Consider the following 26,269-nt stretch of genomic DNA (forward strand, 5'->3'; position numbering starts at 1 on the left):
GATGTGGAAATCATAAACCTGCAGATGCTGCCAATCTTAAAACAAGAACAGTAACTGCTGGAAATAACCAGCTGGCCTGGTTCTGGTGGTACCCATGGAAAGAGAAACAGAGTCAGTGTTTCAGGTCGGAGACCCAGTCCAGGTGAGGGGTCATCAACTTGAAACATTGATGCAGCCTTACCGGCTGGGTATTTCCATCAATGTATATATTTGTAACAGACTGGATGGACTAATAGATCTTTTTTTTGCACCATAGAAGTTATGAGCATATTAAAAAAAGATTGTTCTGTAATTGTGAATCTAATTGACTGTCTACTGTCTCCCAAATAACAAGGTGTAGAATCCACAAAGTGTGCATGACCAAATAAGCCCCTTTTTGTTGCAAGTCAGATCTGGTCAGTCCTTAAATTGAAGAACTTTTTTAAATAAAACAATCTGGAATTGGAGCCAATGTCTGTACCCCAACTTTAGCTGGGATTGATATGGGGAAAAAAGGATGGTTCTGATCTGCCAGCATCTATTGCACAATTAAAAATATGTATGTTGTACCAGCACTGCTGCCTATGCAGTTCCCTTGCATCCTCCATTTTGCCTAATCAGTCAGAGGAAATCCAATCTCATTTTTAATCTGCCTTGTTACACACTGTAGTGTCATTATGTCGTTTCCCCATATCTCAGCAGAACCGCTTCCTTGGCAAACTGTAGCCTAATAAAAGTTTCGATGTCTGAGTAGTGTCATTTTTTACAACGTATATGGCAAAGGAACTGGTTTATAAAATGCTTTTATTTCTTTGCATTTTTGTTTGCTTTTTTTTTTAAACTCCCTTTGGTATTGAATTTATGCAGTTTGAATGTCAGAGTATAATTGCTGAACGCTTTGCACAAGGCTCCTTTCGTTTCATTCAGAAGTGATTGGCTAACTTAATTAGCGCTTATGTTAAAATAGAAAGCGGGGAAATTTCTTCGGAGTGTGTGAAGTGTTTGCACGCAGACGCTTTCCACACTTAGTTTCCAGGCCTTTGTTTGTTTGTACGTAGCTTCATTTTTTGTTTACCCTGCCACTTTCTCTTATTTATCTTTTTGTTCATTGCTCTAATCTTTTCTTCTCTAACCCTCTCCACGTTTCATTACTGATCTGTCCCTGCCCCATATGAAATCCAATACGCAATTTGTTTTTAAACCAAATTTGGAATAAGCCACAAATTTCTTGGCGTTTTGCTTATGCTAACTGACAGTTGCTCAAATAATGTCAGTGTTGTGTGGTCTATTTGTACACATATTTCTTGGCTCACTGACATTTTTCAGATGTATATAGTTAATACTGGGAAAATGTCTGTTAGTATTCTCGGACCACCAATTAATTGTTTCTTACTCGTGCTAATTCTGTGGTTTTGTTTTTCGCCTTAACCTGAAGGGGGAGTGGAGTTGTGACCCACACATTTTTTTTGGCAACTATCGACTGCTGTTCTCTGAGTTACTTACAGGAAACATTGTACTTCCACAGGATGGCGTTTGGTTTGCTGGATTTTCAACTTAAAGGAATGTGTACGTAATTGCTGACACAGCGGTAGCTGAGTGGCTGGAGTTTAATGTTGATTTCAGAATCTGGTTATCTTCCCAAAGGCACTGGAACTAAGAGGAATTAAAGCTATAGTCTCAATGTTTATCGCTGTAGCTAAATGTTTTAATTTCAGAAATAAACTTTATATACTAAACAGAATCTGTGCAAATCTCACAATACATTCTTTGCGTCTGTACATTCAATATTTTTAATGTTATACCGAGTTCGCACCTCTTCTTTTCTTTATATGTGTCGCCAATGCCACTCATGTGGACATTGGTCCTTCCCTCTGTTTGAGGGGTGTCCCCATCAGGCTCAACCCCTTAATGTCCAGCAGCAGAAGGAGCCTAGTATTTGTGTTGGTTGCACCAAGCTTCTCGAGCTGAAACTTGTTGGTCTTCCAGCACAGTGAGATGTCCATAGGGAATGTTTCCAACTGACCCATTCCAGACTGCAGGAATATGTGCTGAGGGAGGCATTGAAGATTGATATCGCTTAACTCTTTTTTTTACTGTTAGAAAAATAGTCGTAGATTGATGGGCCCAGTGTTTTGAATATGAGATTGAAATGCCCAGTGTTCCTCTGTATGGTTAGGATGACGAAAGGGTTCCTTTTTCATAGAATAATAAATTACAAACATTTCTTAAACATTCAAAAATGAGGATAATGTTGATAATCCTGGGAATGCTCAATGAACTGTTGCATTATATATTGGCACTCTCCTTTATAGAATGGCTGCCAATTTTCAGCTAGTAACAAAAGGGCCTAAAATAAACGTACAAGATTTGAAAAAATGCTGTTTTAAATTTAATGCAGAAGGCTCCTCTTAAATAATGCAATAAATAGTAATTTTATATGTTAATATAAAATATATTTGAAAGTAAAATGATATAGCATGGCATTCAGCATGTGGAATTGAAAAGCAAATGCAACATTTGAGTCTAGCTGTTTTTGAGCTGACTTTCGTTTGTCATAAATACCACGTTATACGTTCCAAAAATGATCTCTTGTTTGACAAGAGGCTGTATATTGCAATTAGCAGGGAGTAATTCATAGTTTTGGATTCAAGGCCTGTACCTCAGGATGAGGATTTTTATATTATCTTTCCGCAAACAGCAACCCGCCATCTGGCACGTGCGCAAGGAAGGAAGATTAGAGCTAGCACTGGGGACTGACTTTTCTGTGACTGCCTTTCAGCTCAGAAACAGTTGGATAAACACACTAATGTCAACTTCCAAAGACGTTGGTGGAACATAAATCACAAAGTAAAATCATCACACAAGTGGAGTTGACAATTTTTGTTGAATATTTGACCTGGACTGCTTTTTGCTTGACGCTGTTTAGTAGTAGATGTTGGGAGACAGAACTGGTTAATTCGGGATACAGAGGCTGGGGATGATGAGAACCTGAATTCTACTTTGGCCATTTGCTGGTGATCTGGACTGTTAACACCAGGCCGAAGTCACATTTGAGAAACCCTGACAAGGTGCTTCTATAGATATACTGGATTGGAGAGAAGGAATGGGTGATATTTTGGGTTGAGACCCTTCTTCAGGGTCCGTTTTCTCCTGTCCTGCTGAGTTACTCCAGCATTTTGTGCCTATCTTCCAGTGTAAACCAGCATCTGCAGTTCCTTCCTACACAAGGTGCTTATTTAGGACAGAGTATTCCTGAAGTCCCTGCCTGTGCTTTGCACAGTGGAAGCACAGAATGTGCTGGACATCAGAATGTGCTGGACATGCATCTGAACCCCGCCTCCCCACTACCTCTCCTTCTAGCATCACTGCTTAAAGAACAGTCAGTATGGTTCCTAATGGCAGCTACTTGCAGAGATCGCAGTTGCGCCTCTTTGCCACTAGGATTCATGGCAAGCAGGCCCTGCCCATGGCAGAAATAACACAGCAGCATGAAAGGCTGCCATGGTGGTGAGTGAAATGTGCAGAGGGAGGGGCCATGTGCCTTCCGACTCTGTGGCCGCGCTGCCCTACCCTTCCTATACTCTTATGATTATTAGGGCAGATAGAGTCCATTGCTTTGAACGGCATCGACCCATCGCAAAAAACAGGCTTATCACTAAAATGGAGATTGTGGTGTGGCCAGCTTTAATTAACTCTGCAACCCAGCAATGATGTGTGAAATATGCAAAACATTAAAAACTCAGGCAGACAGATGCAGTCACTATTGCGGTGTCCACGGGGACACTTTTGTTCACTTACCTTTGCCAATAGCACGGCTTTTGTTTAGTTTAGAGCTACAGCGCCCTTCGGCCCATCAATTGTTATCTCCGGTTTGCTTCCAGTTCCTCGTGCTGGCGAGAGCAGGAACAGGGAGATACGGGACTCTGAATGTGTGGCTGAGGAACTGGTGCACGGGGCAGGGATTTAGATTCTTAGATCACTGGGATCTGTTTTGGGGTAAGGGGGAACTGTACAAAAGGGACGGATTGCATCTTGTAATTGTAATTTATTCATTTAGGGGACAGTGCATATTAATAAACATTTACATGTAATACGCAAGATTGTAGCCAGTAGCTAATTTCCATCTTTAGTCCCTCTGGTAAACAAGGTAAACACATCACAACACAATCATTCAATAAGAAATAAGACAAAACAAAAGACAAAAACAAAACAAAACAAACAATAAAGTAAAAAAGTAGCAATTAAAGAGTACCATAGGTTATTTTTAATGTAGATTATGATTGCAATTTTGCAGTAACCATATTTTTAGATGTTTGGTAAATGAGGTAAGGGTTGGCAGATCCCGTATGACGCATGGTATCGCGTTCCAGGTCTGCGACGCTCGATATGAAAATACTGACTGCCCAAAGACACGTTTCCTAAACGGGACTATACAATCACCCCTGGAGGCTGCTCTTGTCCACCTATTTGTGTTTTTCTTTATGAAGTCCTTTAACGGAGGTGGGGCTAGTCCACGGAAGATTTTGTAAACCAAAATTAAGTCCGAATATTTTATTACGTTTTCCCAGCTCAGCAAGTCAAATTTCTTCAGGATGCTACAGTGATGGTACATTCTGGGCTTTTTGTCAAGAGTTTTTAGGGCTTGTTTATAAGCAATTTCAACAGGCTTTAGTGTGGACTTACATGCCAGTGACCAAGTTGTTATACAGTAGGTCATGTATGGCACAATCATTGCATTAAAATATAGTTTGGCTGAATCAATAGTTAAATTATTTCTAATATATCTAAATTTGGACAAATTAAATCTTAACAGGTGTGGGACCAGCATTCTGGCAGGCAGGTTTGCCACTGCTACACGGGTGGTTTTAAACTGAATAAGGGGGGTGCGGTGTCGAATGGGATAGTGGAGGATGGAGTTAAAGGGAAAGGGTTTCTTAAATGTGTGAGCGTAGAGACAGAGGGGTGTAAAATGAGGGTAGAAGCAATAGGTAGCAAGGTGAAAAGTAAAAGTGGCAGGCCGGCAAATCCAGGGCAAAAATCAAAAAGGGCCACTTTTCAGCATAATAGTATAAGGGGTAAGAGTGTTGTAAAAACAAGCCTGAAGGCTTTGTGTCTCAATGCAAGGAGCATTCGTAATAAGGTGGATGAGTTGAATGTGCAGATAGCTATTAATGAATATGATATAGTTGGGATCACAGAGACATGGCTCCAGGGTGACCAAGGCTGGGAGCTGAACATCCAGGGATATTCAATATTCAGGAGGGATAGACAGAAAGGGAAAGGAGGTGGGGTAGCGTTGCTGGTTAGAGAGCAGATTAACGCAATAGAAAGGAAGGACATTAGCTTTGAGGATGTGGAATCGATTTGGGTAGAGCTGCGAAACACTAAGGGGCAGAAAACGCTAGTGGGAGTTGTGTACAGGCCACCTAACAGTAGTAGCGGAGTTGGGGATGGCATCAAACAGGAAATTAGAAATGCATGCAACATAGGTAAAACAGTTATAATGGGTGACTTCAATCTACATATAGATTGGGTGAATCAAATTGGCAAGGGTGCTGAGGAAGAGGATTTCTTGGAATGTATGCGGGATAGTTTTCTAAACCAACATGTAGAGGAACCAACGAGAGAGCAGGCTATTCTAGACTGGGTATTGAGTAATGAGGAAGGGTTAGTTAGCAGTCTTGTTGTGCGTGGCCCCTTGGGCAAGAGTGACCATAATATGGTTGAGTTCTTCATTAGAATGGAGAGTGACATCGTTAATTCAGAAACAAGGGTCCTGAACTTAAAGAAAGGTAACTTTGAGGGTATGAGACGTGAATTGGCCAAGATAGACTGGCGATTGATTCTTAATGGGTTGACGGTGGATATGCAATGGAAGGCATTTAAAGACTGCATGGATGAACTGCAACAATTGTTCATCCCAGTTTGGCAAAAAAATAAATCAGGGAAGGTAGTGCATCCGTGGATAACAAGGGAAATCAGGGATAGTATCAAAACAAAAGATGAAGCGTACAAATTAGCCAGAAAAAGCAGCCTACCAGAGGACTGGGAGAAATTCAAAGACCAGCAGAGGAGGACAAAGGGCTTAATTAGGAAAGGGAAAATAGATTATGAGAGAAAACTGGCAGGGAACATAAAAACCGACTGCAAAAGCTTTTATAGATATGTGAAGAGAAAAAGATTAGTTAAAACAAATGTAGGTCCCTTGCAGTCAGAAACGGGTGAATTGATCATGGGGAACAAGGACATGGCAGACCAATTGAATAACTACTTTGGTTCTGTCTTCACTAAGGAAGACATAAATAATCTGCCGGAAATAGCAGGGGACCGGGGGTCAAATGAGATGGAGGAACTGAGTGAAATCCAGGTTAGCCGTTAAGTGGTGTTACTTAAGGAAGTAGCCCCAGAAATAGTGGATGCATTAGTGATAATTTTTCAAAACTCTTTAGATTTTGGAGTAGTTCCTGAGGATTGGAGGGTAGCTAATGTAACCCCACTTTTTAAAAAGGGAGGGAGAGAGAAAACGGGGAATTACAGACCAGTTAGTCTAACGTCGGTAGTGGGGAAACTGCTAGAATCTGTTATTAAAGATGGGATAGCAGCACATTTGGAAAGTGGTGAAATCATTGGACAAAGTCAGCATGGTTTTATGAAGGGTAAATCATGTCTGACGAATCTTATAGAATTTTTCGAGGAAGTAACTAGTAGAGTGGATAAGGGAGAACCAGTGGATGTGTTATATCTGGACTTTCAGAAGGCTTTCGACAAGGTCCCACATAAGAGATTAGTATACAAACTTAATGCACACGGTATTGGGGGTTCAGTATTGATGTGGATAGAGAACTGGCTGGCAGACAGGAAGCAAAGAGTAGGAGTAAACGGGTCCTTTTCACAATGGCAGGCAGTGACTAGTGGGGTACCGCAAGGCTCAGTTCTGGGACCCCAGCTATTTACGATATATATTAATGATTTGGACGAGGGAATTGAATGCAACATCTCCAAGTTTGCGGATGACACGAAGCTGGGGGGTAGTGTTAGCTGTGAGGAGGATGCTAGGAGGCTGCAAGGTGATTTGGATAGGCTGGGTGAGTGGGCAAATGCATGGCAGATGCAGTATAATGTGGATAAATGTGAGGTTATCCACTTTGGTGGCAAAAACAGGAAAGTAGATTATTATCTGAATGGTGGCCGATTAGGAAAGGGGGAGATGCAATGAGACCTGGGTGTCATGGTACACCAGTCGGTAGTGGGGAAAAGTAGGCATGCAGGTGCAGTCATTAAAAGTAGGCATGCAGGTGCAGCAGGCAGTGAAGAAGGCGAATGGTATGTTAGCATTCATAGCAAAAGGATTTAAGTATAGGAGCAGGGAGGTTCTACTGCAGTTGTACAGGGTCTTTGTGAGACCACACCTGGAGTATTGCGTACAGTTTTGGTCTCCTAATCTGAGGAAAGACATTCTTGCCATAGAGGGAGTACAGAGAAGGTTCACCAGACTGATTCCTGGGATGTCAGGACTTTCATATGAAGAATGACTGGATAGACTCGGTTTGTACTCGCTAGAATTTAGAAGATTGAGGGGGAATCTTATAGAAACTTACAAAATTCTGAAGGGGTTGGACAGGCTAGATGCAGGAAGATTGTTCCCGATGTTGGGGAAGTCCAGAACAAGGGGTCACAGTTTGAGGATAAGGGGGAAATCTTTTAGGACCGAGATGAGGAAGACTTTTTTCACACAGAGAGTGGTGAATCTCTGGAATTCTCTCCCGCAGAAGGTAGTTGAGGCCAGTTCATTGGCTATATTTAAGAGGGAGTTAGATGTGGCCCTTGTGGCTAAAGGGATCAGGGGGTATGGAGAGAAGGCAGGTACAGGATACTGAGTTGGATGATCAGCCATGATCATATTGAATGGCGGTGCAGGCTCGAAGGGCCGAATGGCCTACTCCTGCACCTATTTTCTATGTTTCTATGTTTCTATCAAGTCTGCACCGACCAGCGATCCCCTCACTGGGGACAATTTACACTTATACCAAGCCAATCAACCTACAAACATGTATGTCTTTGGAATGTGGGAGGAAACCGAAGATTTCGGGGAAAACACACGCAGGTCACGGGGAGAACGTACAAGCTCCGTACAGACAGCGCCCTTAGACGGGATCGAACCCAGGTCTATGGTGCTGCAAGCGTTGTCAGGCAGCAACTCTACCGCTACGCCACCGTGCCGCACTTATCATATTTGTGTATTTCTTTATAGTGAATAAAGTTTATTTTTGAAATAATAAAAAGTCTCCTTGCCAACCTGGGGTTTGCTCATTTTTTTTACTGAGAGTTAAAGACTTCTGCTCCTATTTCTGTCAGTGCAGTTGGGATCAATATTGCAACACGGTAATTGTGTCATTATTGACACAACTGATGCCTGGATTTGTTATGGGCAGCAAGGTGAATTACACGTTTAAGTGGCCAGTCCAGTCCAGTTTCCTCATGGGCACAACTTCCAAAGGAAATGGTTGTTATTGTGTTAACCTCTCTGCAAATGGCATAATGTGCAATTTGCAGATAAAAGGATGGGTGAAAATGAGTCCAGTTTCATAGGTTTTACACCAAAGCATCAGCTCATTCTCAAAAATGTTCTCTACTGAGATTATTCTGTCATACAGGACATCTCCCTCTTCTCCTTCTCCACATCCTATTCCTTTAAAATAGACACAAAATGCTGGAGATAGACACAAAAAGCTGGAGTAACTCAGCGAGACAGGCAGCATCTCTGGAGAGACCAATTTTTGGTCGCAGAAAATCTTTCAACGTGTTGAAAAATTTGCGCCATCCATACTGAGGCCGCAACTAGTTCCCAGAATGCGGGAACTCCTCGTGACCATGAAGGAGACTCACCAGAGACCACCAGCGAACAGGTGGCGATCATGTGGCGAGCGCAGAGTCTTCTGCACTCGCCTAAAAAGTCGCTGAAGTAGGACAGGCCCTTTACGTTTCGGAATGAGACCCTTCTTCAGTCTTCTATTCCTTTCTATATCTAGCTTTCCCTTCAATGCCCCAACAGCTGCCATGATGTTTTTCTCTTTTACAAAGCACAGTACATGTGATGTAATATGTATTATACTTTATTAAATGAATAAATAGTTATTACTTCAGTTCCCTATTTAATTCGTCGGTGAGCACCTTATGTTTCTGATCTTCAGGAATAGATTTTCCACACGAGAAAGTATTTTCTGTACATCCACCCCATCAAACACTCTCATTTAATTTTCATACTTCACAGCAACATAGAGAGTGGCCACTCAGACCACCGAGCCAATGCCACCTCCCAGCGCAATCCTGCCAGTCCCATTCCCTCGCTTGCATTCTGTTCCCCACTCGTGTACCCATTGACTCCACCCTGCTTCTCCCGCCAGCTATCTGCACAGCTTAAGTTACAGCAGCTAGTTAACCTAACAACCAACACATCACTGGGATAGGGGAGGAAAATGCAGCACCAGAAGGACAGAAAACACACTTACAGGGAGACCAGAACATACAAACTCTACACAAACAGGAGCCGAGGTCACGATTGAACCTTGTTACCTGGAGCTGTAAGATAGCAGTGCCAATCCATTGCCTTAAACATTTCAATTCCAGCCCATTTAGCATTTTCTAATAATTATTTCATCTCAGTTCTCACTTGCCAGGCTTAATTCCATGACCCTCGCCCGACCTATTTTCCAGCTTCCTTCCCCCCTGCCGCAATCAGTCTGAAGAAGGTTCTCAATCCGATTGCCTCCTACTTTAGCCATTGCATCTGTGTAGCTCTTTGAACCGAGAAAAACACCATTTAATATTTCATCTTTTATTGTCAAGCAAAATTTGTACCTGAATCTAATAGAAACATAGAAACATAGAAAATAGGTGCAGGAGGAGGCCATTTGGCCCTTCGAGCCAGCACCGCCATTCATTGTGATCATGGCTGATCGTCCCCTATCAATAGCCCGTGCCTGCCTTCTCCCCATATCCATTGACTCCACTAGCCCCTAGAGCTCTATCTAACTCTCTCTTAAATCCATCCAGTGATTTGGCCTCCACTGCCCTCTGTGGTAGGGAATTCCATAAATTCACAACTCTCTTGGTGAAAAAGTTTTTTCTCACCTCAGTCTTAAATGACCTCCCCTTTATTCTAAGACTGTGGCCCCTGGTTCTGGACTCGCCCAACATTGGGAACATTTTTCCTGCATCTAGCTTGTCCAGTTCTTTTATAATTGTATATGTTTCTATAAGATCCCTCCTCATCCTTCTAAACGCCAGTGAATACAAGCCTAGTCTTTTCAATATTTCCTCATATGACAGTCCCGCCATCCCAGGGATCAATCTCGTGAACCTACGCTGCATTGCCTCAATCACAAGGATGTCCTTCCTCAATAGTTCGGATATGGGCTGGATGGGACGAGCTCAGTGTTCTGAAGGTGCTGTGTGGGCATTTAGAGAGCTCCAGATAGAGCCAAACACATTTCTCTCTAAAGTGAATGATGTAAAAAAAAAACCTTTGAATAGATATGTAATATGAGTTTTTTCTGGGAAGAGTGACAAACATACATAGAGTGCAAACTGCATATTGTCGGTGAGCCAGGTTGGATAAGAACAGCAGACATCCTTCCCTAGTGGACATTCGAAGATCACCATGGGTTGGAGCTTGCAGTCTCTGGATTGATGGTGGACATTCATCATGTTAACATCTTCCAGGCAAAAGCAAAAGCATCAGTGAGAATGCTATAGGATCTTTGGTGAGAACATTGGAACCAGAGCCCTTATATACTGGCCTCAGCACAGTTGGATTAGGAGGAGGACAGCACTGGACCTTGAATACAAAAGCACCACCAGGAAGGGAATGGCTGAAAAATTCAACAGTCGGAGTTTGGGCAGTTCGCACCCACGATGTCTTATATAGGCAACCAAGAAAAAGTGAGAAGGGTAGAAAATATAATTAGAAAGAATACAGTGTTATAGCAAGTTCCCTTATTTACATGAAAAGATCAAATTTCCTATCTCACAGTGTTGAATGGGTTGTAAATAACAGCAATTTGCAATATCCCTTTTACGTGGCTGCCATCATTTGTCACTCTTTGCTGTTGTATCATCCTGTGAGCTGCCTCATTTATCTGACATACAAGATTGATGCAACTTAATCTGACATGTCAGGCAAACAAGGCATCCGGTGGTACATACACAGATCTGGAGAATTTGTCGAGTTATTTCAGCCAAATAATTTGACAATGAGAATAATTAGCTGACAGCTTGCAAATCTGCATGTCTTTTTAACGTGCTTTTATTTTTGGCCAGAGCAATTTTTGAATTAAATTTGCCTTCTAAAGTTGTACAATTTGCAGAAGATGCCTGGATTTTTGGCTGGATGGAATCAGCCTAATTAGGAAAAAATTTAGTAAGAGCATCTGAATTAGTAATCCATTTCTAACGTGGTAGTTCTTTGAACTTTCATCACAATACATAGTATAAAAGTTAGGAATGGTGCAGAGTTAATTTAAATGACCACATGAGAATATTGATTTAAACATTATTTCAATTGCTTCATATTGTACAATATTGCATCATGATTGGACTTACTTCTCTGCCAGTTCTTTGTGAATGAGCAGGGAATCCAGCATTTATCGAATTTTAAGAACATTGGGATGCCGTTTGTGAGCAGTCCTGCTGTTACTGAGATAAGAGTATTGAGCAATTACTCTGCATTACTGATGCAGACAGACAGACAGATCTAACAGGCGAAAAGATGCAAGTTCTGAATGTTTACCTTTTCAGTTTAGTTTATTGTCACATGCACCGATGTACAGTGAAAAGCTTTTGTTGCGTGCTAACCAGTCAGCAGAAAGACAATACATGATTACAATTTGTTCTAGACACCTCAGACACTCTCCGCCACCTCCGCGTATTCCACTCTCTGGGCCCTCACCCCCTCATCTTCACCATGGATGTCACTCTACACCTCCATCCCCCACCAGGATGGCCTCAAAGCCCTCCGGTTCTTCCTCGACCAGAGGAGCAACCTATACCCAGCCACTGACACCCTCCTCCGCCTAGCGGAGTTGGTCCTCACCCTCAACAACTTTACATTTGACTCCTCCCATTTCCTCCAAACACAAGGCGTAGCTATGGGCACACGCATGGGCCCCAGCTACGCCTGCCTCTTTGTCGGGTACGTTGAACAATCCTTGTTCAATACGTACCAGGGCCCCATCCCCGCCCTCTACCTCCGTTACATTGACGACTGCTTTGGGGCCACCTCCTGCACCCACACACAACTGACTGACTTCATCCACTTCACCACCAACTTCCATCCGGCACTCCAATACACCTGGACCATTTCCGACACTTCCCTACCATTCCTTGACCTCACCATCTACATCGCAGGGGACAGACTTCTGACCGACATACACTACAAACCAACTGACTCACATGGCTATCTGGACTACACGTCTTCCCACCCTGCTACCTGTAAAGACTCCATCCCCTACTCCCAATTCCTCCGCCTACGCCGCATCTGCTCCCAGGATGAGACGTTCCACACCAGGGCATCGGAAATGTCCTTGTTCTTCAGGGAACGGGGATTCCCCTCCGCCACCATAGATGAGGCTCGCACCAGGGTCTCATCCATACCCCGCAACACTGCTCTCTCCCCCCATCCCCGCACTCGCAACAAGGGCAGAGTCCCCCTAGTCCTCACCTTTCACCACACCAGCCGGCAAATACAACAAATAATCCTCCGCCACCTCCAACGTAGCCCCACCACTCGCCACATCTTCCCATCTCCCCCTATGTCTGCCTTCCGCAAAGACCGCTCCCTCCGCAACTCCCTTGTCAATTTTTCCCTTCCCTCCCGTACCACCCCCTCCCCGGGGCACTTTCCGTTGCAACTGCAAGAAATGCAACACCTGTCCCTTCACCTCCCCCCTCGACTCCATTCCAGGATCCAAGCAGTCGTTCCAGGTGCGACAAAGGTTCACCTGTATCTCCTCCAACCTCATCTACTGCATCCGCTGCTCTAGATGTCAGCTGATTTACATCGGGGAGACTAGCGGAGGTTGGGCGATCGTTTCGCCGAACACCTCCGCTCAGTCCGCAATAACCTACCTGAACTCCCGGTGGCTCAGCACTTCAACTCCCCCTCCCATTCCCAATCCGACCTCTCTGTCCTGTGTCTCCTCCATTGCCAGAGTGAGCAACACCGGAAATTGGAGGAACAGCACCTCATATTCCGCCTGGGATGCTTGCGTCCGGATGGCATGAACGTTGAATTCTCCCAGTTTTGCTAGCCCTTGCTGTCTCCTCCCCTTCCTTAACCCTCGAGCTGTCTCCTCCCATCCCCCCGCCCTCGGGCTCCTCCTCCTCCCTTTTTCCTTCCTTCTCCCCCCCACCCCTCATCAGTCTGAAGAAGGGTTTCGGCCCGAAACGTCGCCTATTACCTTCGCTCCATAGATGCTGCTGCACCCGCTGAGTTTCTCCAGCATTTTTGTGTACCTTCGATCTTCCAGCATCTGCAGTCCCTTCTTGAACACATGATTACAATCGATCCATTTACAGTGTATAGATACATGCTATGGGAATAACGTTTAGCGCAAGGTAAAACCAGCAAAGTCCGATCAAGGATAGTCCGATGGTCATCAATGAGGTAGATAGTAGTTCAGCACTGTTCTCTGGTTGTGGTAGGATGATTCAGTGGCTTGATAACAGCTGGGAAGAAACTGTCCCTGAATCTGGAGGTGTGTGTTTTCAAACTTCTATACCTTTCGCTTGAGGGGAGAGGAGGGAGTGGCAAGGGGTGCGACTCGTCCTTGATTATGTTGCTGGCCTTGCCGAGGCAGCGTGAGGTGTAAATGGAGTCAGTAGAAGGGTAACTCCAGCATCTTTGGTGTAAACCAGCATCTGCAGTTCCTTCAGATAGCCCTTGCTTTCTCTCTCTTTCCCCTCCCCCTTCCCAGTTCTCCCACTAGTCTTACTGTCTCCGACTACATTATAACTTTGGCCCACCCCCTCCCCTGACATCAATCTGAAGAAGGGTCTCGACCCAAAACGTCACCCATTCCTTCTCTGCAGAGGTGCTACCGGACCCGCTGAGTTACTCCAGCATTTTGTGTCTACCTTTGATTTAAACCAGCATCTGCAGTTCTTTCCCACACATCTGCAGATCCTTCCTACACATGAATGTTTACCTGGCTGGCAACCTCATGGAATGCTGCCTTAACTGATGATCATTGATTATTATGGTTCCAAATCATTCACTCCCGGACTTACAGATCTTCACAATGAAACCAGGACAGCGTCATAGGCAATAGACAATAGGTGCAGGAGTAGGCCATTCAGCCCTTCGAGCCAGCATCGCCATTCAATGTGATCATGGCTGATCATCCACAATCAGTACCCCGTTCCTGCCTTCCCCCCATATCCCCTGACTCCGCTATCTTTAAGAGCCCTATCTAGCTCTCTCTTGAAAGTATCCAGAGAACCGGCGTCCACTGCCCGCTGAGGCTGAGAATTCCACAGACTCACAACTCTCTGTGTGAAAAAGTGTTTCCTCGTCTCCGTCCTAAATGCCTTACCCCTTATTCTTAAACTGTGGCCCCTGGTTCTGGACTCCCCCAACATCGGGAACATGTTTCCTGCCTCTAGCACGTCCAAATCCTTAATAATCTTATATGTTTCAATAAGATAACCTCTCATCCTTCTAAATTCCAGAGTTTACAAGGCCAGCCGCTCTATTCCATCAGCATATGAAATTCCCGCCATCCCGGGAATTAACCTTGTGAATCTACGCTACACTCCCTCAATAGCAAGAATGTCCTTCCTCAAATCGGGACCAAAACTGCACACAATACTCCAGGTTTGGTCTCACTAGGGCCCTATACAACTGCAGAAGGACCTCATTGCTCCTATACTCAACTCCTCTTGTTATGAAGGCCAACATGCCATTCGCTTTCTTCATTGCCATTGAATCATGCCTACTGTACTTGCATGATTACTTTCATTGACTGATGAACAAGGACCTCCAGATCCCGTTGTACTTCCCCTTTTCCCAACTTGACACAATTTAGATAATAATCTGCCTTCCTGTTTTTGCTACCAAAGTGGATATCCTCACATTTATCCACATTCAACTGCATCTGCCATGCACTGCCCACTCACCCAACCTGTCGAAGTCACCCTGCATTCTCATAGCATCCTCCTCACAGTTCACACTGCCACCCTGCTTTGTGTCATCTGCAAATTTGCTAATGTTACTTTGAATCCCTTCATCTAAATCATTGATGTATATTGTAAATAACTGCGGTCCCAGCACCGAGCCTTGCGGTACCCCACTAGTCACTGCCTGCCATTCTGAAAGGGACCCATTAATCCCTTCTCTTTGTTTCCTGTCTGCCAACTAATTTTCTATCCATGTCAGCACTCTACCCCCAATCCCATGTGCCCTAATTTTGCCCACTAATCTCCTATGTGGGACCTTATCAAATGCTTTCTGAAAGTCCAGGTACACTACATCCACTGGCTCCCCCTTGTCCATTTTCCTAGTTACATCCTCAAAAAAGTCCAGAAGATTAGTCAAGCATGATTTCCCCTTCGTAAATCCATGCTGACTGAGACCGATCCTGTTACTGCTAACCACCTTTCATCTTTTATGATTGACTCCAGCATGTTCCCGATGTCAGGCTAACTGGTCTATAATTCCCTGTTTTCTCTCTCCCGCCTTTCTTAATAATTGGGATAACATTAGCTACCTTCCAGTCCACAGGAACTGATCCTGAGTCTATAGAACATTGGAAAATGATCACCAATGCGTCCACGATTTCTAGAGCCACTTCCTTAAGTACCCTGGGATGCAGACCATCAGGCCCTGGGGATTTATCAGCTTTCAGTCCCATCAGTCTACCCACACCATTTCCTGCCTAATGTGGATTTCCTTCAGTTCCTCCGCCACCCCAGATCCTCTGGCCACTAGTATATCAGGAAGATTGTTTGTGTCCTCCTTAGTGAAGACGGATCCAAAGTACCTGTTCAACTCATCTGCCATTTCCTTGTTCCCCATAATAAATTCACCTTTTTCAGTCTTCAAGGGTCCAACTTTGATCTTAACTAATTTTTTCCCTCTTCACATACCTAAAGAAGCTTTTACCATCCTCCTTTATATTCTTGGCTAGCTTACCTTTGTACCTGTCTCCGGATGGCTGGTTTGATAACCCAATCTGGGTTTTTGCGGAGTGATTCAATGGCAGTGCGTTCAGGGGGGGAGAGATTGGAGTGAGACAGGGGAGTGGAGAAGTTGAGGCGGTTGACGTCGCGGCGGCAGTTCTGGATAAAGAGTTCCAGAGCCGGGACTTTACGAGAGGGGTTCCACGAGGAGGGGGTGCGTTGGAGACGGGAAAAAGGGTCATAATTGGGGGGCGAGGACTCCTTCCCATGGAAGTGCGCTGTGAGGCGGAGGCGATGGTAGAAGCGCTCCAAGTCATGGTGGGTGCGGAACTCATTGAGATGGGGACGGAGGGGGACAAAGGTAAGACCTCTGCTGAGGACATGGCTGGTTTGATAATTTGAGTTACCTTTGTACCTCATCTTTTCTCCCCGTATTGCCTTTTTAGTTATCTTCTGTTGCTCTTTAAACATTACCAAATCCTCTTGCTTCCCGCTCATCTTTGCTATATTAAACTTCTTAAACTTCTTTAGCTCTTTCCATTTGGACTTACAATACAATACAATACACCCCTCTAATTGTGGTCTGTTCTGGAAGAGAGAATGATCAACAAATTATTAAAATCCTACCTATTCCTTCTCCATCATATCTTCCCGGGAGGTGTGTCTAGAGTTGATTTTAGCTTTACAAAGATTTATAAATAAAAAGCTATGTCTTGGCGCCTCTTGACTGTCAAAGATGATGTGTGCACACGTTGTCGCTCGTAGCATGACAGGAGTTTAAAGATTCCTGCACAGCAATTGGTGCCAGCGTCCATTTTGGTGGCCACCTTCTCATTGCAGATGACTTTAGTTGTGCCCAAGGGCTTTGGTGCAGCAGCCCAGGGTTTGCACATGATGTCCAGTTGGGTTTGTGCAATGGGTGGGGGCAGGTTGTTGGGAGGAGTGTTGGAACAGCTTCCAGCATTGTATCGCAAGGATAAAGGACCGGGTATGGATGGGGCTTGCTGGGAAAATGTCTTCTTTGTCTGCAGCCATTCCATGAAATAGAATTGTGAGACAAATACATTTTCAAAAGTGAAAAAAAAAAACATGTTAGAGTCCTATGTATCTTTTGAGGAAGGGGGAAAGATTTTCAATATTTCCTTTTGAAGTATTAATGGAAGCCTGAAGTAACAGAGAGATTGGCATTACAATAAGGTGGAGTTCAGCAGTGGTGGGCAAAGGATGCGAAATTGCAGGATTGTCACGACCTCAGATCGGAAGGCAGCAACATTATTGATGGAGCGTCAGGGTGAATGGGAAGAGGCCGAGACTATGGGGAAGTCAATTGCTCACTTTGTAGGTTGTTGCTATGCTAGTAAGACCATGTTGTCTCAAGAGTTCCCAGTGATGCGTGTCCCAAGAACAGCATTGGTCCAAGTTCCCCTGTGTCCTTGGGGAATAGCGTTGTGTGGAATGAGGTCGGGATCACAAGACTGAAAACAGGAAATGCCTGATTCAATTTCCCAATTGGTGCAATGTGACCCAGACATGATTGCACATGCAATCTGCTCGAGGTGATTTTCAGTTGTATTGCGCTGAGAAATTCAGTTGGAATTGATCTAAAATCTTGGCCAATGATGTTGGTTTAGGTTCCTCATTTCTTGCAGCCATTTCTCAACGTATGTTGTCCCTGAAAAGCTGTTTTCTGTTTGAATCAAAAAGCAGCAGAATAGCAGCAAGCTGTGCTTGTGCATTATGGTCGTGTGAAAACATTAAAAATGTTGATTGAAGAAAACACATTCTCTGATCTCTCCCCCAGTGCAGACATTTTCAGGTAAAGTGTATTCAGCCATTTACCATGTCAATTATAACTAATCCGGCCATGTACAATGCTGTGAAATAATCTACACGCTCCTCACCTAAAATTAAAATGGTGTGACAATCAATTTGCTTCAATAAGTCATTTACCCAATTAATGGTCCAAAGATATGCTCGGTTAGAGTGACTGGCTAAAGAAATTGGGTAGATTCGCCAATCCAGGTAACTCACATGCAAGATTTATTAATGTGATGTGAAATGACAGCCTGTCCTTTATTGGCCTTCATTCACAGTGAGAAGCCTTTGCCTTTATTCCGTGAATAGGTTTGCCAGTGAGCTGAAACATTGGACCAGCACGACAGCCGCACGTGTTGTAGCTGGAAGAGAAACTGTTCGAATGCCGTCAGGAGCAACGTCCGTCTGTTTGAATGTGTTTCTCTTTCTCAGACAAATAACATTAACTGAACAAAAATGTAATTGCAGCACATGTTGCGGTGCAATTAAACGGGTCTGACTCCTTGTTAGTAAGTCAGTACCAGCCAAATCTTTACAAGTGTGACAATCTTTCTACAGACAGGCCAAGGCTATTTAGGTGTTTTGTCATAAATCGACTAGGCCAGCTGGCTAATAACAGACAAAAAAAAGTCCTTCCAAGCACCACCTACTGAGTTGCACATGTGGACCCCACCTGCAGAGTGCAATTCTGTCTTTGCATTATCTGACAGCAGTTAGTATGGCAACAATTTGTGTTTTTTATTCCTAATATGAATGTATTTTATCACCCTCTTGAGCAAACAAGGAGCCAGGTTGTTTTTCCAAATGTGCTGTGTATTCTGATACTTCCATGCATGTTCTGTGCTATTGTCATTCAGTATAATTTCTTCAGGACTGATGCTAAATATGCTTTTAGAATCTGCCACAGTTTATAGGTATAATCGAACTAATGGGAAACACATGGCTGCACAAAGTCAACGTCTTATTAGTGGACGTATAGAATGTCAAAAAGACTTGTAAACTTTGGCCTGTTCTGTCACAATTATTTAAATATCTGCACAATTTATATAATTGGGGGAATATCCTCAGCTCATAAATTTTAAAAAGTATAAATTCTTCCATACGGATTCTGTTACGACACAAAAATGACACTGAAATTGGCTTTGTGGCCTGAGAATGTTTTTTTAGCTGTAAGTTATGAAGTTCCTAGGCTTCAAACAATTTCTCTAGGTCTTATGTAATATTCATGTGAAGGACATGGATTATTTTAGGATTTTTAATGTAATCAGGATAAGGAGGTTTAAAGCACCTACATACTGGGAAAAATTTGGGAGAACGACAGAACAAAGAAGTATGTGGAACAGGGAATGTCACTATGTAGTATCTACTAATGCAATGATAGTTTAACAAAATAGTGTGAAGATGTGGCTATTTGTAATACCATGTACGCTACATAGAAAATAGGAGCAGGATTGGGCATTCTGCTCACTCCGCAATTCAATGGGATCACCTAAATTGTCCATGTGACCACAATTGAGAAGCTATATGGCGCGCTTTGGCTGCCGCTGCTCCCTCTTCACACTGTGTTTATGATTTTCTGGTTTTGGATTGAATTCTGTTTTTAATTTGTGTCTCTGTGATGTCTTTTTTACCTGTTCTATTCCGATTATATGTTTTTATTCCGATACTATGTAAGGTGTCCTTGAGATGTCTGAAAGGCGCCCATTAAATAAAATTTATTATTATTATATTATCCAAATGTCAATTTTACCAATGCTTATCCATATCTCTTGAACTCCTAGATCTTTGGGAAAACCTTGTATGTTTTGCAAACCACGCACCCATATTTTAACCACAGTGGGATATGAAGTGGGTGGCTGTGATATCTGAGAGGACAAGGCTTGTCATCAAGAATCGGGAGGTGGGGATCAGGGCCATCGTGTGACTGTGAATCTGAGGTTTGACATGGTCAAACAGTGGAAGTGGAACCAGAGAACAGGATGAGGCCAGGGTCCAGAGTAGGTCAGAGCTGGAGCAAAAGATGTTGGCGGCAAGATTGATGTGGGTTGGGGAGTGCTGAACAACAAACAAAATACTTAAAGAGAATTTATCTGTCATGTAATCAATGGTGAGGCTGTTTCTGTTTAATTAACTCCCTGGAGCAACAAAGGTGCACATCTGTGGTCAGGGGAGAACACTAGTGTGAACTTGCGGCTGGGGGAGGGGAGGTGGAGTGTGTAACAGAGAATAGTGAGCAATCACACCATTGTAAACTTCAGAGAAGTGGAAGACTAGCATTAATGGTTGTGGAGCTGGCAAAAGAAAGGCAGAGTCATCTCAGAGGTAAATTAATGGAATAAAAATGGAAGATATTGATGAAAGTGTTCTGATCGACCTAAAACGCTAACCCTATTTTCTTCTCTACACAAGAGGCCTGAGCTGTTACTTTGAGAATCTTCTATTACTTCAGGTTTCCAGTATTCACAGTGTTCTGCTGTTGTAAATTGTAGAATGTAAGCTTGAATATTGAAGTAAATAATAAGGCAGATTGGGACAATTTATCAGACTGTTACAAAGGCAAATCAGCACTTCTTATCACATTTTTGTGATGCAGGTCAGATATGGCCCACCATCGCCCTGAATCACATTCATTGTGACTGCTTGATGAAGTCCATATCCGTTCAGGTTCTGTTCACAAGTTGTTGCTCACCTCTTCTGGTTTGTCAGTCTTCTTGCAAATGGAAACCTCTAAGCAGATAATTTCCTGCTCTATACCTGAGGAGGTAGGAGAGGGGCACAGATTCTGGCGTTCTCTGTTCTCTGAGCTCAATAACCGTGTGGTACTAACAGGCTTTGCAATTTGGAGATTGAGTTTTCCCTCATGTGAAAGAGTAGGTTCGTGCATTGTGTGGCAGCAGCTATTTATCATTGTGGTGTCACCCAGAGCTCAGAGATCACGTGTCGAACTGCAAGACAAATTCAAAACGTTTGCCAAACTCTAATAGTGCATCAGAGACAACACAAGAGTATTTGGCCATTACAAGATGGTGTTAACCTGAAAATAACTTGGAAAATGTTGAAAGATTATTGAAGCTGCTGCTTGTATTTCCTCCCTATAGTGACGTCATGGTTCTGTGCTTTTAGTCATTGACTCTTCCATGCTGTGTTCAGGCACATGTTTTGGAGTATTGTGTGCAGTTCTGGTTGCCCCATTACGGGACCGATGTGGAGGCTTTGGAGGGGGTGCAGAAGAGGTTTACCAGAATGCTACCTGGATTACAGGGAGAGGTTAGATAAACTTGTTTGTTTTTCCATGGAACATCGGAGGTCAAGGGGAGACTTGATAGAAGCATATATAATGATGAGAGGCAGAGATAGGGTTGACAGTCAAAACGCTTTTTTCCCAGGGTGGTAATGTCCAACACTAGAGGGCATGGCTATAAGGTGAGAGAGGGAAAGTTTAATGGAGATGTGCGGGGCAAGTTTTTTTATACAGAGTGGTGGGGGCCTGGGAATCATTGCTGGGATGGTGCAGATACAATAGTGGTGTTTAAGAGGTCTTTAGATAAGCACATGAAAATGCAGGGAATAAAAGGATATGGATCATGTACAGGCAGATGAGATTAGTTTAACATGGCATCATGTTGGGCACAAACATTGTGGACTGAAGGTCCCGCTCCTGTGGTGCATTGCTTTATAAAAGGCAAGCAACTCCCTTGGAGGATGAAAACATGTAGTTATGGCCCATGCATGTACTCTGTCGACTTCCTGGTAGGCATAAGTGAGGCAGTGAAAAGTTGCCACCTCTAGTCTGCACTGTTGTGTACTGAAGAAAGACATGAAACTGAAGGGATATTACCAGATCTGCTGAGCATCTCAAATATTTTCTGGTTTTATTTCAGATTTCCAACATTTGCAGTTTTTGATTTAATTCATTGATTTGTAGTTTAGTTTATCAATTTGCGCTTGATATAAGCACTCTGTGCAGTTAGAATCTTATGACAATAATCCTGTGTTCGGCTATTTGGGTTGCTGGGTTACTTTGATAGTTTATTTTAGCTGAGAATTCTGGATAAACTGTGGTATAGTGGTGTGAGTGCAGCTGCCTCACTGCTACAGGGACCCAGGTTCAATCCCAGCCTTGGCTGCTGACTGTGCAGTTTGCTCTGTGGGCTTCCTCTAGGTACCAGTCCCCAATTATATGCTTGTAATTAGCTGTGGTAGATTACCCCTAATGCCGAAACGAACCAAAGTGTAGTTAATGAGCATGTTTAAAATAGAATGAGATGAAGGGAAAGAGGGAATGGGATCAATGGAATGTTTCCCAGAGAACCGGCAATCGATGCAGTGGGCCGATTGGACTGCTCCAATGCCTTTGTGTACAAGATCTAAACATGTAAAAGTGCATTCTCTCATTCCTGGTGTTGAAAGCAATGACTTTGCCAGTGGGGTTATGAAAATTATTCACTGGCCTTCCTTTATTAAGACTTCATGTATAAGAACAGCTCCCTGGCAAACCACTTCCCATTGTGTGTTTAGATACGCAGAAAGGGAAAGAGAAGATGCCAGTGAGAACAACTTCTAACGTCAGGTATGAGCATAGCTAGAGGGAATTGAAGGCATCAGTAGTTCTCATGCCTCTTAATTATCATTGCAACATTTTTCTTAACCTCAGGAAGAGGTAAAATATTCCTGGGAACAAAAAATATGAATGAGATTCTAAACTTACAGGATTGATGCCTTTCTAAAGCAGGAACTGCTCTGCGGGTGTGTTCCGCACTCCCTCTCCTTTCCCCTCTCTCTCTACACACGTTTCCCGATGACATTGCCCAGAACATTAAAAATCTAAAGAAGCCGCGCTTCTTTGTTATTGCCAGCAGACAAATTCACATCAACAGCTCGAGCTATATATAGATACATTAAAGAATAGGTGATCATCAGCCTTTGATATTGTATTATTCAGTGAGATCAGTGATGATTTTTTTAAATCTCGTGTTAATTTCTTACCTAACAGGGATCTGTTTGTGGCAATCCCAGAAAACTCAATTGACCCAGCATCCACCACCACTTCAGGAAGGGAATTCCAGATTTCCTCCATGTGGAATATGTGCTTGCTGATTTAACTCCTGACCAGACTCATGTAAAGGTTAAGCTTGCTTATTCTGGATTCTCTGTTCTCACTGCACGTGGCTTGATATTAGTGGAATATGAGTAGGAAAGTGGAGTTGCAGACAAATGATCAGATCAGTCATGGTTTTGTTAAAAGGCAGAGCAGACTTGAGGTTCCAGTTAACACACTCGTCCTATGCCTTATGTCCTTCTGGGCTTCTCTGAACCTATTAAAACAAATGGAGCACAAGTCTTGTCTATCATTCTGTACTCAAAATTGATCTCTTTAAATGCTGTTGTGATTGAGTTAAATCCATGCTGTACTATTACAGCAGTAAGTGTACTGATTTTGTTTCAAGGTAAATGTCGGACATGGACATTAAGCATATCCACTGGCCAATTGGCCTACTGAGTCCGCATTGACTATCAAGTATTGATGCAGGCTCTGTACCTTCCCTTACCTATAGTTTCCCCCTCTCTTCTTCTTCCTCGTGTCCGGCCATCTCCTGTATCACGTCTTTCCGGTCGGTCAGTGATGGTTGACGGTCGGTGGTTGCAGAATTGGCTACTTCAGTCAGTCACTGTGGTACAGTTTCTGTCGTCAGCATTGCCCGGGATGCACCACGTGGAGGCTTCTGCTTGCATCCTACCCCTCCCGAACACTCAGTCTGATGAAGGGTCTCAACCCGAAACGTCGCCCAGTCCTTTTCTCCAGAGATGCTGCCTGACCCACTGAGTTACACCAGCATTTTGTGTCTATCTGCGGTGTAAACCTGCATCTGCAGTTCTTTCATACTCATTTACCTATGCCGAGTATCATTTTATTCTCCGCTTAACTACACTTCCTTCTAAATTCAATATCTCTCATACAAAGCAGGGCTGTTTACAGTAAACTTACTTACCAGCCTGTTAAAAATGTTTTTTTGTTAATTTCAAATATCAATCATTTGACTCTGTTACACTCCTGGGAAATAGAGATGGGCAGCTCAAATCCAAACTAATGACATGCTGCCAGAAATGATCCCCCATTGCACAAACTCCCATCTGGGACACCTCATTTTGGCTTTCTAAATATACAGAGATTTCTGGCATGTTTTTTGTAACCTTTCTAGGATGGTTTATGATGTTGCAAAATCTTGAGTAGTGGGCTGTCAATAATGTTGCACTGGCAGTATTGGATGTACAATCAAATGTATTGAACCTGGATTTTAAAATAATTTTGCTTCAGGTTTTTGAGTCTCGTATTGAACTTGCCACCATCTGCTTAGATTTATTGCTGCTTTGCTGCACTGCTATCTCTGGAGTATCTCACTTTAAGCATGAGGGGCGTATCGGTGGGTGTGGTAGATAAAGACTGTGTCCTGCCATCTGCCCGTGACACGGCAGCGCCTACATTGTTAAAGACACATCCAAGACCCTGGGTTTCCCCACCCACTCTGCTGATAGGCCGTATGAAGACAAGAGATTGGAAATAAAAGTGGGGGAGGGGGCATGAAGGAAGAGGGTTGAGAGAAACAGAAATATGAAAAACTGAAGAGTTACCAAAACCGTTCAAATTCCTACTTGGAATTAACTGGTGTGTGAAATAAAATTGAGTCAATCAAAACTGCAGGAAAAAATCAGCAGGCACTGTAAAACAAAAATCAAATGGCGAATTAAAATAATAACTTCAAAAAGCACATTCAGCGTGTCTGGTTTCTAAGTGTTTTTTTTTTAGGCTGGCTCACATGATTTTTCAAGGGGTTGGAATAAATTGTGATTAGTTAAAAGCTTCAGCATAGTGCAGAGCGAGTGCTGTGGACTTTACAGTGGTGTGAAGGTGACTGTATCCGTGTTAGGGAAGCCTGGACCTTTCCTCCGAGCCCAGGACAAAAGCCTTTTCTTTCCATTTGTGTTCAAAGAGACATTTGTCTCGAGATGTTGCAGCTGTGGGGAGGGGGACTGCTTGATCGAAGACATCCCTTGTAGTTGTACTGGCGGAGGCTACGAACTAGACCCTGAACACTGAGTGTCTGCTTGTGTTTTTTTTTTTAATTACTTGTTTTTTTTTTCTTCTTCCGCTACCATGTACCATGTGTGATTCTTATCAATGTATTAATGTGAAGAATGTGGAAGCAACATTTCCCAGGCAAGGAAAACTTCCTGTTTCTTTTCTCTTTGTTTAATAATTGTACACTATCTTTTCAAACTGTAAACGTTTGGTTTATACTGGTGGATTAATCCTTCCGTTTGAGTGTATGAGAGCGTGTGTTTGATGAGAGTCACTGGTCTGCTTATGCGCACTTCATATGCTGCAGTTTAACACATTTAAACCATCTAAGCCCTGTTGTGCATGCAATGGAGATTAATGATTATTAGAGAAATGGCTTCCCTTTTGTTTTTCTGTGAGGCCGTACCAGGGACATTACAGTAATACAAAGGCTGCTATTTAGTAAGGAGTAATCTCTAATTTACTTGGCAGGGTGGCATTGGAATAGGATATGACTGGGTGGTAAAGAGCAAGAGACGTGAGCAAGGACAAGCAGTCTTTGTGCATCAGCAGTAAAACAAAGACACTTTATACAGTGTGCTCCATGCAACAAGCTGTTCAGCCTTTCATTAGAGGGGGAGGTGGAGTTCTCTGTGCTGTAGTAGACAGTGGAAACTCAGAGCCCTCCTCAGAATAATATACAGCCCAATTCCCCAGGAAAACAACAGAAATTTGTGACTAAGGATGTATAATTGTTGGTGAAAGTGAGCCTGGGTTCAGATTGCCACGTTGTGTGTTGTACCCCAGAAGTCCCAACATATAACCTTAAACTTCCCTAAACTTCTCATTTTTGGAGCAGCTGGTCTGGAACTAATTTTTGAAAAGCGTAATCCAAAGCTAAACTGAAACATCACAGACTGTCGATGAAGAATTAGTTTTGTCCCTGCTAATTCAAGTCCCTCAAAACAAACACAGCAGAGTGTCTAGGAAGAACAGGCCGGCTCACAACACATTCTTGATGTGTCTATTATTGACCCTGAAGTGGTTTCCGTCCCGTCCTTCCTCTCACCAGCACTTCATTCGAAAGCTGAGTGCAGATCCGTTGCTGTTCCCAGGTTTCTGAATATATCAGTTCACAAAACCCTCAGTTTAAATGTTTTTCCCTTGGACATGATCGTGAGGAATACTTATACACCAGGATGCTGTGTAATTAAAATTAATTTAGTTGAAGTGATATTTGAC

General features: G+C 43.3%; 1 protein-coding gene across 6 annotated transcripts in view; it reads left to right on the forward strand.

Moving 5' to 3' along the window:
- The window catches only part of ctbp2 (C-terminal binding protein 2), a 272,992-nt gene that overhangs the window by 190,223 nt on the left and 56,500 nt on the right, over positions 1-26,269 (forward strand). The window contains exon 1 of one of the 6 annotated variants that reach the window (XM_033033722.1): positions 24,825-25,186. The exons of the other annotated variants lie outside the window; for them this stretch is intronic. Within the exon in view, the coding sequence (XP_032889613.1) occupies positions 25,165-25,186 (22 nt within the window). The 5' untranslated portion in view covers positions 24,825-25,164. Of the gene's footprint in view, positions 1-24,824; positions 25,187-26,269 lie in introns of those variants that run through there. 6 annotated transcript variants of the gene reach the window in all.

Source organism: Amblyraja radiata, chromosome 15, assembly GCF_010909765.2.
Source record: "Amblyraja radiata isolate CabotCenter1 chromosome 15, sAmbRad1.1.pri, whole genome shotgun sequence".
NCBI lineage: Eukaryota > Metazoa > Chordata > Chondrichthyes > Rajiformes > Rajidae > Amblyraja > Amblyraja radiata.